General features: G+C 52.6%; 1 protein-coding gene across 1 annotated transcript in view; it reads left to right on the forward strand.

Moving 5' to 3' along the window:
* The window catches only part of SULT2B1 (sulfotransferase family 2B member 1), a 39,478-nt gene that overhangs the window by 13,567 nt on the left and 10,157 nt on the right, over positions 1 to 15,754 (forward strand). The window contains exon 2 of the mRNA XM_044760238.2: positions 12,370 to 12,509. Within this exon, the coding sequence (XP_044616173.2) occupies positions 12,370 to 12,509 (140 nt within the window). The remainder of the gene's footprint in view (positions 1 to 12,369; positions 12,510 to 15,754) is intronic.

Raw genomic sequence — 15,754 nt, forward strand, 5'->3', positions numbered from 1 at the left:
AAATTAGACATTAAATAGCCAACCATCATCTTAAATTACTTTCTTGCTGACAAATTTTGTAACAGAGACAGTATGAGCCCACTCGACTAGTAAACCCAGGCCGAGAGAAAAGTTGCACATTTGTGTTATACCCAACACTAGCAACTCCAAAGCGGTGCCTGTTTTCTATTTACACCAACGACCTTAAGCTAGCTTTTATTTACCAAGGATTCACCCTAGGTCACATGAACCTGAAAAGCATTTAAGTTAATTTCTATAATATTTCTGAGATTTGGGAATACTTAATTTATAAGCACTTAATTTCAAGCCAACTAAATAGAGCTTTTTACAGGTCAATTCTAGCGATACTGTCTGGAGGTAGAAAAATATCACGTCTTTAGAACATATGTAGACACAGAGCTGGACTAAACAGAGATCTCATAGCTTTCATTTTAAAACATTTAGCCGTGTCTCGGGTACAAAACTCTAAAGAATAGTTGGATCCAAATCGTATTTCTGGCAGATGGACTAAGTTAATGTTGCTTGCTCAGATGGCCAAAGTCTTTTACTAAGGATTTTTCTTTGCATGCTGTAAGGATCCTTTCTGAGCTGTTTTCGGCATCATTTTATCTACTATGAACAGTCCAGGGCAATTGCTATTTAAAGTTTTCTTTCTAGTTGTTTATTTGCTCCAGTTAACTTAGAAATAGTAATTAAAAGCTCAGCATTTGAATCCTCAAAGGGTCTGATTTCAAAGGGGACAGGTTCTCGAAGAAGGGACGAGAGGAAGATGGCGTAGGGGGCAGAGCCTGGACACAAGAAGGATGCCGGGGCGGAGTCCAAGACAAGGCTTCTGGGAAGACGACCCAGATGGCGCCTGAGACAAAGAACAAGGGGGAGGGGAGCATGAGGCTTCGGAGTCCGTCTTGTTCTGCCTCAGTTCTTCAGCTGATTCCAGTGATTTAGACATGGTGTCTTGTAGTGAGGTGATTTTAGCGCTTTGTGTGTATCCAGAAGCTTCCAGGTACTAATGAAAATAGACATGCCATCCATTTCCAGTCTTCCAATTTGGTTTTAAGAAAAGCTAGTTTGGGGAGATTGAAAGTTCCCCATAATGGCCATTGCAATTTCAGGCTGCTTTCGGTCTGTTTGGCCCATTTAGTTAAAAATGTGCATGTAGGGGCCCAAAGTTCTTGAATATAAACCCAGGCCAGGACCCCTGAAGGAGGGTTTCCCTCCGAACATTTAGATGATGGCAATCCCATTTCTGACGTTTCCTCTGAAAACCCAAGAAAGTTGCCAAAGTCCTAGCCCTGATACCCAAAGGCATCTAAAAACAAAAGAAAAGTTGCTGGATTCCCAGCCCCGATTCCAAAAGGAATCCGGAAAAAAAAAAACCAAACAAACAAACAAAAAACACCACCAGGATTTTCAGCAAGCCCAAGCAGTTATCTTCTGCTACCTTCAGAAAATAACCGAGTACTCACCAAGGATGATGCCTTGAACCCAAAGACAGAGCCTTAAACCAGAAGGACAAAGTCCCTCCCCTGAGGAGACCAAGCCTCTCCTGATCCCAAATAAAGCCTGAGAGCTCAGAACACAAGACAAGCGGAGCTCGAAATCCAAGAGGAGACCCACTAAACCAAAGCAGGTGGCCACTCACAGAGGCGATGAGCACAAGAAGCTGGGTGTGGGTACCTCACTCAATCCTGGGGCTCGGCGTCTCTCTGGGGTCGTCTCCTCTGGATCTCACTTTTCTGATGCTATATACGTCAACTTAAAAAGCAAATCCACCTGTTAGTTTATCCTCAAAATGAGTTTACTTGGGAAAAGCCAAAAGAATTGAAACTCAGGACGTACATACGATGGCAAACCATAGGCAAATCCACAGAACAAAGGAGGGGAGCTGCTTTTATAGAGAAAAAGGGGGAGTAGGGAGAGGCTGTTCTAAGGGAAAGTCCATTGGGGGAAAGTAGCAGTTCAGGGTGGCAGCAACTTCTCATTGGCTGAGCTGTGGCGTTTCTCATTGGCTGAGCTGTGGTGTTTCTCATTGGCTGAGCTGTGGCGTTTCTCATTGGCTGAGCTGTGACGCTTCTCATTGGCTGAGCTGTGGCATTTCTCATTGGCTGGACTGTTGCTGGGTGGGGAGAGAAATCTTCCTTCAGTAGTAAAGCGGTTTTACCTCCTGTCCGGGAACAAGCATCCTTTGGTAATGGCCACTGTGTGATAGGCATGAGAGCTCCCACTACAGGCCTTCTTGCCTCCAATTTAGCTAAGATTTCTTTTGTTAATTTCCACAGTTGGAAGAATTACCCAGTGAACACTCCTCTACCCACCACCACTAAAATTTCATTGTACCTGTTTTATCGAATATCTGTGCATCCTTCTGTCCATCCATCAATCTTTCTTGTTTGTGATGCATTTCAAAGTAAGCTGCAGACATCAGAACATTTCACCCTGAACATTCCAGGCTGCATATCATTAAATAGACTTCAATATTTGTTTATGAGTTTTTCTTTTTTTTAAAAGAAAAGATTTTATTCTTTCCTTTTTCTCCCCAAAGCCTCCCGGTACATAGTTGTATATTCTTCGTTGTGGGTCCTTCTAGTTGTGGTATGTGGGATGCAGCCTCAGCGTGGTCTGATGAGCAGTGCCATGTCCGCGCCCAGGATTCGAACCAACGAAACACTGGGCCGCCTGCAGCGGAGCACCCGAACTTAACCTCTCGGCCACGGGGCCAGCCCCGAGTTTTTCTTATAATAGATGAAATTTACGCACAGCACGCTGCACACATCTGAAATGAACCAGTTTTGAGAAATGTGTGTGTAACCCAATCCCTGTTGAGACATCGACACCTCCTTTTGAGAGGCTGGATTCCGATGTGGGCAGGGCCCTGGTTTATTTAGCCGGTCTTGATTTATTTATCCAATGCCGGCTTGTTCAGGTCCCTCTTATAAACTGTGTTGCGGGGCCACAACTAGAAGGACCCACAACGAAGAATATACAACTATGTACCGGGAGGCTTTGGGGAGAAAAAGGAAGAAATAAAATCTTTAAAAATAAAAAAAAAAATTGTGTTGCAACTGACATCCTGGTATATATTTCCTCCGGCGCTTCCTCGCGGGCACCCATGTATTCCATAAATTTCCGGAGGTCAAGTTCCTTTGTGCATCCGACAAATATAATGGAGTGGCGGCCTCTTGTCGGACGCTGGTTCTGGGAGGTGGGACATCGTAAAGGGAGAATTTCTGCTCCCTCTTAGCTTCCCTACTAGCGGAGAAGATGGACTTAAAGAAGTCAATAGACAAAGAAAATATGGCTAAGTATGGAAAGAGCTGTGAAAGAAGCAAACAGAAAGCTGAGGTGGGGAAGGACGGGCATGTGGGCGGTGTCCCCTGCGACGTGCTCTACATAATTTAAATATTGCCAAGTGACGTCCCAAAGAAGTTCCTCGCATCACTCTTCTGCCAAGAGGGGAGGGAAAGAGCCTGTTTCCCTGCGTTCTGGCCGAGGCGTGAGTCACATCGCCGAGGTGGAGGAGCCCAGAGGAGACGAGCTCCCTGGGAATTTCAGGAGGTGAGCGGGGGCAGCCTGGGCGGCGGGACACCGCACAGCGTGTCCCGGGAATGATGCGCATTGAACCCAGCTCCGGCTCCCGGAGTCTTGGCGAGTGGACCGCGGGCTCCCGCTGTGAGCCAGCAGGGCGGCCCGGCCGCTCAGACGCGGCTCCTGCAGCCCCATCGCGCTCCTGGAACGGCGGCGCCGCGCACAGGGGCGAGGACCAGACCCGGCCCCGCACAGACCCCCGCATCCCGGCAGCCTCCCCTCTCGCCTCCTTTGCCCAGGCTGTTCCCTCTGATACCCACACGCGGCTCCTTCCCTCACCTCCTTCAGGTCTGCTCAAAAGTCACCTCCTCAGAGGGCCCTGCCCTGACTCCATCCGTCTAAAACTACAATCCCCACCAGGATACCCCGTATCTAGCCCCCATCTGCTCCATTTTTGGCCATCACCATCCAATTATTCCATTTAAAACCTTATGTGTTGACGTAATGGTTCATTCAAACGTAAACTGCAATCAGGTTTTTTTGTCGGTTGCACGCGCTTCTGTATCCCCCAGCGCCCGGCAGAGAGTGGGTGCTCCGTAAATATTTGTGGGATGAATTAATAAACTTGCCCAATCTCAGACAAAAAGCCCTAAAGCTCCCCGGGGATTCTTTGGACTCCTCTTGGACACCAGACTGTAAGGTCCCTGGAAATGAGGTCCTTGTCCGTGAGCGCCCCCCTCCACCGCCACTGCTTGTTCTTCAAATCAGACGACAGAGGGCTTGAGAGCTGCCTCGGGTCACACAGCAAATCCAAGGCAGGGCTGTGACGTAGGCGGGAGTTGTTTCTCTGCATATCCCTGGGTGGCCAAGAGGGACAGCGGCCAACTGGATGGTTTATTATAATAACGGCTAATGGACGTTAAGCATTCATATCAACAAGGATCTTTTAAACCTCATACAAACTGATTTTTTGTTGGAGTGTATGGTTTTATGAATTTTGAAACATGTATAGACTTGTGTACCATCACCACAATCAGGACACAAACTCCCGTCATCTCTTTGCGGTCTCACCCTCCCCATCCCTGACTGCCCTCTCCCTCCAACTCCCCACCACACCCCCACCCCCACCACTACTGATGTATTCTCTGTCCATATGGTTTTGTCTTTTCAAAAAGGTCATATTAGTTTCCTGTTGCTGCTGCGACAAATGACCACGAACTGAGGGGCTGAAAGCCATGTAAATTTCTGCTCGTACACTTTCGGAAGCCAGAAAAATCAGTGTCATTGGGCTAAACTCCAAGAGCCCGCAGGGCTGCGTTCCTCCTGGACGTTCTTGGGGAGAATCTGTTTCCTTCCGTGCCTTTTCTAGCTTCTAGAAGCTGCCCTGGGGCCGGCCCCGTGGCCAGTGGTTAAGTTCTAGCGCTCCGCTTCGGTAACCCAGAGTTTTGCGGGTTCGGATCCTGGGTGCGGACGTGGCACCGCTCATCAGGCCTTGCTGAGGCGGCATCCCACATGCCACAACTAGAAGGACCTACAACTAAAAATATACAACTATGTACCAGGGGATTTTGGGGAGAAAAAGGAAAAAATAAAATCTTTAGAAGCTGCCAGCCTTCCTTGGCTCCTCGTGGCCCCTTGCTCCATCTTCGAAGCTGGCCGGTAGCATCTTCCAGTCTCTCTCCTCTCTGACCTCAGCTTGGGTTGTTACACCTTCTTCTCTCATCCTCCCGCCTCCCCCTTGTGAAGACCCTGTGACGACCCTTAAGGCCCACCACCCGGATAACCTCCCCATCTCAGAGTCCTTGACGTAATCACAGCTGCAAAAGCCCTTTTCCCACCAACGTAACGTATTCCCAGGTTCCGAGAATCAGGACATGGACGTCTTTTGGGGGCCAATCTTCAGCCCACCACCGTCACACGAATGGGATTATACTTTGTGCCTCCCTGCGTCTGGCTCCCGGCCTTCAGCGCACCGCTGGCCTGGGAGGGTCATCCCGTAACCAAACTCAGCTCCCTCTTGGTGAGTGCGCAAGCACAACTGAGGCAGAAGTGGGTGAAAAAAGGTTTATTACTTGCACAAGCCAAGGAGAATACCGAGGATACGTCCCAAAGCGCTGCCTCCCCGACAGGGGGTGAGGGTGGGGGAGTGGGGGGGCGGGGGCTCCTTTCATTGTCAGGGTCCGTACAGCTCATGAATATTCAGTTAGGAAAAAGGCGGGAGACTGGGGTTCCCCGCCTTACAGCCACGTTCTTTGAGGGCGCATGCGCGGTATGAGCCAAACCCGGCAGCTCGGCCCCGCCCGGATGGAGAGGGTTCAGGATGCTGCTGCGGGCAGGGCCTCGGGCAGATTCTAGCTGGAGGGGCGCAGCCGACTCCCGAGCCATCTCTGCGGTTGGGTTCTTCCTGTTTTTCTGGAGCCTTGTCTGCAAAACATCTGACACTTTCTGCAGGTTGTTAACCAAATCCTCAGCAACCCTTTTGCTCCCACCTTCCTGGCCGCCTGGTTCCCAGGCGCGGGGCCGTGGGCATCCGCGGCTTGTTTCTCGGCATCGCCCGGGAGCATCTCGTGCCTGAGGCGCGGGTACCACTGTTGAGCCGCTCGGCCGCTGCAGGACCCTCGGGTTGTTCCCGTTTTGGGGGCGATTGTGGATAACGCGGCTGTAAAGACGGAGCAGAGATGTTGGTGTGAACATGAGTTTTCCTTTCTCTTGAGTTGAACCCCCAGGAAGGGGAGAGACTGTGCTTTAAAATCTGCGCTTCTATTAGGATATTTCATGGAGGTACATTAATGCACAATATATAATCGAATAATAATAATAATTAATAATAATAGTAATATTCCCCTGGGAGTTAAATATCCGTGTGACCAAGGGGAGGGAGGCAGAAACTGAGACACAGAGAGAATATGTGGGTTGCCTGAGGTCAAATCCGAGTCCTCCTGACTCCCCACCCTCCCCCCACCCCCCCCCCCCCCCCCCCCGCACCAGGAGAGAACCGTGTGAAGGGGCGGGAGGCATCGCCCCATGGCACTGAGTGGTTAGGAGCGCAAACTGTGGGGCCACACAGCCTGGGTTCAAATTCCAGCTTTGCCGCCTGCGGCTGTGCGACATTAGCCAAGTGTCTTTGCCTCTCTGTGCCTCCATTTCCTCCTTTGTAACACAGGGATGGCACAACCACCCACCACCTAGGGCCCTTGAGGGAAGAAGTGAATTAAGGCACCCAATGTCGTGGGCAGTACAGTGCCAGGAGCGCTGTCAGTGTGATTTTTCTTTCTTCAACAAATGCTGACTGAGGGCCCGCTCTGTGTATGCCAGCGTTCTAGATCCACTGGCGGTCAAGACAGACTAAAAAAATAATAAAAATCCCCGGTCTCAGAGCTTGTGAGCAAGCAGAGAAGAAAGGTAACAGGCAGTCCACGTAATATGTAAAGTATAGAGTAGCTCGGGAGGTGACAAGTGGGACGGGAAAACAAAGCAGGTTGAGGGGTGGGTGGGTTCAGCTGTGAAGAGGGTGTCAGCGGAGGCCTCAGCCCTGCAGGAGGTGAGGGTGCCAGTCACAGGCCTGAAAGGAAGACAGAGAACAGCCAGTGCCAAGGCCCTGAGGCAGGCTCGGCCTGCCGTGTTGGAGGAACAGCAAGGAGCCCAGCGCGGTGGGAGCTGATAGACGAGGAGGAGAGGAGAAATGGAGGCAGAGAAGGATCCGGGCGGACCTCTAAGGGCCATTTGGCTCTCGGGAGGAGTTTGCTTTTCTGTGCGAGATGGGAGGGTTTTGAGCAAGGGAGGGACAGGAGCCGACTGTAGTCCTTCTGGCTGCCACATGGGGAGAACTGACCAGAGGGATGGGCGGCGTCGGGGGGAGCAGGCAGATCTATATGGTGGTGACTGCCGTAGTCCACGCAGCTCTAATCCTTTCCGAGTTCCCTCAAGGAAGGCCTTCCTAGCCTCCTTCTCCAATTGGGAAAACTGAGGCACAGAGAGGTTGAGCCATGTATTCAAGGCCACACAGCTAGTTGGTAGCAGAGCCTAGGTTCAAATCAGAGTCTGTCCAACCTCAGCCCATCTCCCTTCCCCAGTGCGTGGACCGGGCTGCCTCTGCAGGTGGTGACTGAGTCCTCACCACCAGGGGATCTGAAGTGGGGACAGTTTTGTTTATTGCACACCCGCTGTGTGTCAGGCACCAGGGATAAAAACACTGAACGAGACAGACACATTGTGTCCTAGTAGCAGAGGGAGGGGGGAGGCTCATTGACAGCTATTTGCTGAGACCTCCTATGAAGACTGCTGTGTGACCTTGGGGACATATATTAACCTCTCTGGGCCTCCATTTCTTCCGGCATGAAGTGGGACTCTCAATACCCACTCCATGGGGTGCTGGAAGGAGCCTGTGATAACGCGTCTTCAGCATAGCATTTCCGCAGGGGTGGCTCCCCGACCCTCCTCCTCTGCTGGGACCAACTGGAAGTCAGACGTGATCTTTGAGGTCCCATGAGGCCAGAGGAGCGGGCAGACCCAGGCTGTGTGGGGCCTTGAGTTTCGGGCTGAGGGGCTGCGGCCATATGGGGGATGGAGGGAGGGAGAGACTGGAGGCCGGGAGACCAGGGAGGAGGCTGGGCTGAGGGTCCCGGGGTGTCCAGAGAAGGCCCGGCCCGGCCAGGAAGCTTCCAGGAGGCTGAGCATGTCCTCGGCCGACTGCCCATCGTGTGGGCTGCGGTCCCTCCCACCGCTGGCTTCCGATCCGGCTCCATCGTCATCTTCAGTCCTCTGCTCCGATGGAGCGAGGGCTGCCCGCCAGGCCCTGACATGGCCTGGGGACAAAACAGGCTTGTGACCCAGCGAGAGGAAAGGTCACCCCAGGGCCAGATTTGACGTACAAGGTGGAGAGAGAAAGTACACAGCCCCCGTTTGGGGACACGCAGCGAGATTCGGCCAAGCAGGAATGCAGGTGCGGGGGGGGCGGGGGGGGGGGCCTCCAGGGCCTCCATGCTCCAGCACAAAGAAGGGCAGGGGAACGGCATTCCTGGTGGAAGGAACAGCAGATACAAAGGCCCGGAGGTGGGAATAATGCTTGATGTATTTGGGGGCTTTGGCTGGAGTGTGGGGTGCATGGGGAAGGAGGGACGGGGACAGAAACTGTCTACAAGGCTGAGGTGCAAATCCCACTCTTCTTGGTACTTGCTGTGTGGCCTTGGCCAAATCGCTTTCCCTCTCTGAACCTTCTTTGTCTCATTTGTAGCATTGTAACACGTAGGGAGATCTCAGCTCTACCCCACTCACGCCTTGATTATTTGTTGAATACTGATGCTCAGTTATTTATGGGGCAATCGGTCGTTCTGGGCTCCGAGGGCACAGGGGTGGGGTTTGGCTGGAATGAGGCCAGGCTTTGGGCGTCTCTAAAGGCCCCACGGGGGATTCTGGATTTGGGGGCCTTCAAAGTCCCCACAGGGGAGTCTAAAGTCCCCGGGGGGGATGAGAACTGCTAAGGCGGGTAAAAGGACCTAACTGTGATCTTGGACTTTCCTTCACTTTCTTCCGGGTAAACCACTTCATTCATTCCCGATTCATTCCATCACACACTCATTCATTCATTCACACATTCAATCGGTCAGATACGGGCTGAGCACCAACACGTCCGCCCACCCTGGGTTCCGCCTGGGCCTCGTGGGGTGTGGCTTGGAGATGCAGTTGCTGAGGGAGGAGGGGGGCACCCTCCTATTTCCTCATTTACGCGCTCAGGGACCGTGTCAGGGGCTCCGGAGGGCGCAGGAGCGTCTTCTTGGTGGCGTCTCCGTTTTCCTCTCCTGTAAGCTGGGGAGCGAGGTTCTCCTTCAAGGAGCTGCTGGAGATCAACGACTGGGACAAAGTCGAACCCTAAAGGGGTCTCCGCGCCCTGAGAATCCACCAGGAGCCGGGCGCTTCATGTCTATCATCCCTTTAATCCTCGGGGAGGATTAAAATCCTGAGGGGGAGGTTACCGTTATCCTCAAGTGACAGGCGAGGAAACTGAGGCTGAAAGAGCTGAGACCCTCCCCCTCCCGCCCCAGGGCGCAGAGAGAGAGCACGTGACCCAGGAAGGCAGAGCCAAGGCCCAGGCCCTCAGCCTCTAATCTGCCCGGTAACTGATGACCTCACAGCTCCAGCCCACTGAGCTAAATCTGCCTGGCAACCAGTGACGTCACTAATTCCATCGCAACTCTCAACCAATGGGGTGGCTGATGACATCACTGCCGATTGAGTCGTCGCAATTTGCTGAAGGCCTACTGTGTGGGGACCGCTGTGCTCAGCAGCCCCCTCCTCTGGGCTCACACGGTGCTCGGTGTTGCCTCTGTTACTGCGGAGAAGAAGAGTAATTTTAGCTCAGGTTTATGAACGCAGACTATGAGCCAGGCTCTTTTTAACCGTGTTTATGTCAATTGATACGTTAAACCCCCTCGCTATCCCTATTTTACACAGTGCTTGGTCCGTGCCAGGCACAGATCTAAGCAATTTTACGTGTTCATAACAACCCTATGAGGGAACGATTATTATTATCCCCATTTTATGGAAGAAAACAATGAAGCACAGAGAGGTTGAATGACCTGCCCAAAGCCACACAGCTGGTGGGACATAGAATTCCAACCCACGTATGCTGGCTCCAGGGTTGATGCCATTAACCGAGACACTGTGCTACTTCTCCTGTCCCCGTTTTATCGCTGAGGAAACTGAGGCACAGAGAGATTAAGCACCGGACCTCAGCTTGGCTAGAAAATGCCACGGATGGCCAGTTCCAGAATTGCAGCCTTACCCACGCCTGCAAAGCCCCCACCCCCAACCCCTGTGAGGTGACCAGCTGTCCCCCACTGTCCCCTTGGGAACAGCCCCCAGACGGGGACAAAGGGGGATCGTTGCCAGCAAGCCACAGCCCACATGTCAGCTTCGCCCACAGCCTCTCTCCTGGCCCCCCTCGGGACGCTGCCCTCACCTGGGCTGCCCAGAGCCCCCCGCCACCCCACCCCAGGCAGAGGCCACAGTCCTTTTGTCCTTCTGCTCCAAGCCTGACTCTGGCGCCAAGCCTTGGAAAAACTCTCTGCCTCTCAAATCCTTCGGGAAAGACACCGGAGCCCCCTGGGCCAGTGCAGCCCTCGTGGGCCTCAGTTTCCTCACCTGTCAAATGCACAGACAAGGAAGAAGGAACAGAAAAGCCCTCTGCAAGCCAGCAGGGTTTTCAAGCTCAATGGGCCCAACACTTCGCCTCCTTTTTATTAAACACAGTTGTTTTAGTGGGAAGAGTATTTTTTTCCTTTAATGAATATTCATTCATTTATTGAAGGTTTTAGTAAAGTGAAACTCATACCACTGTGGTACCCAGCCCTTCATCAACAGCTTAACAAACTTGGCAAGGTGGGCATGCTGTGTCACCAGCCCCCCACCCGCCCCGGCCCCCAAGGATCACAGCTGTCCTGCCACAGGGTTACTTTGTCCTGTGTTTGAACCTCCCATAATCGGAATCATATGACCTGACTCTCTCGTGTCCCTCATCCTTCATTCAACATTATGTTTCCGAGTTTCATGTCTGTGGTTGGACCCAACTCTCTTCATATAACCGAATATTTGTAACATCCTCTTTGCCATCCTGAAATGAAACCCACAGATGATAGAACCTAGTTACACACATAATTTTTTTCCTGGTTCAGTGTATTGTCCCAGGGGTACTAGAAAGGGCCACAGATGAGGGCCGGCCCCGTGGCCAAGTGGTTGAGTTCACGCGTTCTGATCGGCAGCCCGGGGTTTCGCAGGTTCGGATCCTGGGTGCGGACACGGCACCGCTCGTCAGGCCACGCTGAGGTGGCATCCCATATGCCACAACCAGAAGGACCTGAAACTAGAATATACAATTATGTACTGGGGGGGTTGGGAAGGGAAAAAAAAAGAAGATTGGCAACAGATGTTAGCTCAGGGCCAATCTTGGGGGGAAAAAAAGGGCCACAAATGGAAAATCTCTCTCCCACAAAAGCCCCATGGAACGCATCCCCAACTCAACTTAACCTTAGCCGGGTCCCCCAGATGTCCACCCCTCCCCCACGCCACGGTCAGGCGACCCCAGGGGAGGCTGTGACAGAAAAAGACAGTGGATTAAACGGATTGCTCTTGAAACTTCTCACTTTGGAAAAGTTTACTTCCATATATGGCTACGTGGACACATTGCTGGGGTTTTGAAAAAGCCCCTTGAGCGAGGGGCTTGAAGCTTAAACTGTTTTAGCTTCACGGTGACTCCACGTCTGGGCTTCGCAGGTGGGCTCTGCCGCTCTGTGGCCGAGGAGGAGCGGGCAGGGCACCTGACACTGGCCTCAGTTTCCTCGTTCGTGAGTAGGGTGGCGACTTAGCGTCTCTCTGGAGACTTGAGGCCAAGAGCAAATGCGCGGAAAGCACTTAGCCCCACTTTGCACATGTGAAGCGCTCCATGTCCTACCAGCTGTGTGGCTTTAGGCGAGTGCCTCAACCTCTCTGCGCCTCGCCTTCTTCATCCGTAAAACGGGAATCATAATCATCGTCACCTCGGAGGATTGCTGTGGGGTTTTGTAAACCATCCCCACTTTGCAGGTGAGAGAGCGAGGCCCAGAGGAAGTTCCTTGCCAGGGTTCCACTAGCCGGTGGGGTGCCCTGCCCATCCCCCGGCCGGCCCTCCGTCCCGCCCTGAGATCCCTCTGCCACTTTCCACCTTCTGTCCTGGAGGCCAAACCTGTAAGGCTGGACACCGCCGCCCCCCGCCCGTGGTGCAGGCCCCTGGGACGTTGGAGGATGCGCAAATGCGGGCCCCCCCGCCCCGACCCTCCTCGTCCTCACGGTGTCTCCCCCACCCTCCCGCAGCCAGAAGCTGTCAGGAGAATACTTCAGGTACAAGGGCGTCCCCTTCCCCGTCGGCATCTACTCGCCGGAGAGCGTCCGCATCGCGGAGAACGCCGACGTGCAGGACGACGACGTCTTCATCGTCACCTACCCCAAGTCAGGTACCGCGGGGCGGGGCCTGGGGGCGGGGCCTGATGAGGAGCGGGCGGGGCCGGGGGCGGGCCCGGGGGCGGGGCCTGAGAAGGAGGGGCGGGGCCGGGGGCGGGGCCTGGGGAGTGGGGCGGGGCCGGGGGCGGGGTCTGAGGAGTGGGGCGGGGCCGGGGCGGGGTCTGAGAAGGAGGGGGCGGGGCGTAGGGGGAGCGGGGCGGGGCCGGGGGCGGAGGAGGAGCGGGGAGGGGCCGGGGGCGGGGGCGGAGGAGGAGCGGGGCCTGGGGCTGCTCAGAGCAGACGGGCTTGGCCTTGGCCCGGGGGTCCATGCGCCAGGAGCACCGCTCCCCCGATCCCTGGGGGCTCGCTCCCCACCCCCAGGTGGGCTCTCCCATCCTCATCCCTGGGAGGCCTCCCCTGACCTCCTGGTTGGAAGGGCGTCCCCATCCTGTCCCCCTCTGTCCCCTTAGCTAACCGCGTACTTCTCTTGACGTATCACCACCAGCCGCTGTGTTATATTCTAGTTTGTCTTGATCGCTCCTGGGTTTGTGAACCTAAAGCAGTGCCTGGCACATAATAGGTGTTTAATTAACATTTGTGGAAGGAAGGAAGGAGAGAGGGAGGGAAGGAAGGAAGGAAGGAAGGAGGGAGGCAAGGAAGGAAGAAAGAAGGAACACAAGGGAGGAGAGACGATCTTAATTTTCTCCATTCCGTCATTGAAATGCTACTTTCTGATCGTCTGACGCGTGTGAGACACAGCTGTGAACAAGGGAGACGTCTGTCAACTTGTTGGGAGAGACAGGCTTTACTTAACCATGCCATTACCTATATTACTATATAATTAGGGTTGGGGCAGGTCCCCCCCTGCAGAGAGCATTGGGTGCAAGTCACAAGAGGGTCTGGGGGCTGAGGGCAGGCTTCCTGGGGGAAAGATGTTCATGCTGAGATCTGGAAGCTACGGAGGGGTTTGAGTGGAAAAGGATGTCCTGGCAGAGGAACAGCATGTGCAAAGGCCCTGAGGTGGGAGGAGGCTGGGTGAGTTTGAGGAAGCGAGAGAAGGTCAGTGAGGTTGGAGTAGAGGGAGCCAAGGGAGAGGCTGGAGGATGAGGCTGGCAGGGGGGACACGGGCTGAGGGAGCATCCCTGTGGAGCCAAGGTGAGGATCTTCAGCGACTTTACTGAAAGTCCCTTGGGGAGGTTGTGAAAGAAGGGATAGATTTCAGGTTTTTCTTCTCTAAAATGATGAAGCTGATTTTTTAAAATATTTTTGAAATTTTTCAAAATATTACATTCACCCTTTTGAGCATAAAGTTCTATGAGTGGTTTTGTGTGTGTGTGTGTGTGTGTAACAGTTTTGAGATATAATTCACATAACAAATAATTCATCCATTGTGTAGCCGGCCCGGTGGCACAGCAGTTAAGTTCGCACGTTCCGCTTTGGCGACCCGGGGTTCACTGGTTCAGATCCCGGGTGTGGACATGGCACCGCTTGGCATGCCATGCTGTGGCAGGCGTCCCATGTATAAAGTAGAGGAAGATGGGCACGGATGTTAGCTCAGAGCCAGTCTTCCTCAGCAAAAAGAGGAGGATTGGCAGCAGTTAGCCAGGGCTAATCTTCCTCAAAAAAAAAAAAATAATAATTCACCCATTGTAAAGTGTACGATTCTATGGCTGTAGGACATTCACAGAACTGTACAACCATCACCACAGTCAATTTTGGAACATTCTCACCAGCCCCGCAAGAAACCCCATACCCATTAGCCATCACCTCCCAATTCCCACACCCCCATCCCCAAGCCTCAGGCACCCATTAATCTGTCTTCTGACTCTGCAGATTTGCCTATCCTGGACGTTTCTTGTAATGGGAATCCTACAACTCATGGTCTTTCGTGTCTGGCTTCTTTCGCTCAGCGCGGTGTTTTCAAGGTCCGTCCTTGTTGTAGCGTGTGTCAGTGCTTCGTTCCTTTCTCTGCCCGACTAACATTCCAGGGTGTGGCCAGGCTGTATTTTGCTCATCCATTTGTCAGTTGATAAACATTTGGGTTGTTTGCACTCTTTGACTATTGTGAATAATGCTTCCAGGAACATCGGCATGCAAGTCTGTGTGTGGACACGTTTTCCTTTCTCCGAGTTCTATGAGTTTTGACAGACACACGCAGTCATGTAACCACCACTACGATCGAGACATAGAACAATTCCATCATTGCCAAAAAAAATCCGTTCACATGCTTGTGCAGTCAGCTCCTCCTCCAGTCCCAGCCCCGGGCAACTGTGGGGTCTGCCCGCCCCCATAGTTTTGCCTTTTCCAGAACATCACGTAAATGGAATCATACCCCACGCAGCTTCTGAGGCGGACTTCTTGCACGTAGCATAATGCACTTTAGATCCATCCAAGTGGTTGCCTTTTTTATTGCTGAGGAGTCTTCCATTGTATGGATGGACCGCTGTTGGTTTCTCCATCCATCTGATGAAGGACACTTGGGTTGTTTCCAGTTGGGGATGAGTATGAGTACGGACGCTCTGAAGCTTTGCGTGCAAGTCTATGCATGGGAAGATATTTCCGTTTATCTTGGGTACATACTTAGAAGTGGGATTGCAGAGTCTATGGGGAGTATGTAAGCTTAACTTTATGAGAAACCGCCAAGCTGTTTTCCAAGGTGGCATTACCATTTTGCATCCCCACCAGCAACATAGGGGAGATCCAGTTGCTCCCCTTCCTTGTCAGCACTTGGTATTGTCAGGTTTTTTTAAGCCATCCTAACAGGTGCGTAGTGGTATCCATTGTGGTTTGACCTGGCATTTCCCTAGTGGCTACAATGTTGAGCATCTTTTCATGTGCTTGTTAGCCATCATATATCTTCTTGGTAATGTGTCTGTCCACATTGTTTTGCCCTAATTTTTAATTGGGTTGTTTAGTCTTCTTGTTACTGAGTTTTGAGAGTTCTTTATGTAATCTGAGTACACATCCTTTATCAGATCTGCCTTTTGCAAATATTTTCTCCCAGCCTGTGACTTGTCTTTTTTTTTTTTGAAGATTTTATTTTTCCTTTTTCTCCCCAAATCCCCCCAGTACATAGTTGTATATTTTTAGCTGTAGGTCTTTCTGGTTGTGGCATGTGGGATGCCACCTCAGTATGGCCTGATGAGCGGTGCCATGTCCATGCCCAGGATCCAAACCAGTGAAACCCTGGGCTGCCGAAGTGGAGTGGACAAACCTAACCACTCAGCCACGGGGCTGGCCCTGACTTGTCTTTTCCTTA

This window comes from Equus asinus, chromosome 26, assembly GCF_041296235.1.
Source record: "Equus asinus isolate D_3611 breed Donkey chromosome 26, EquAss-T2T_v2, whole genome shotgun sequence".
In the NCBI taxonomy this organism is placed as follows: Eukaryota; Metazoa; Chordata; class Mammalia; order Perissodactyla; family Equidae; genus Equus; species Equus asinus.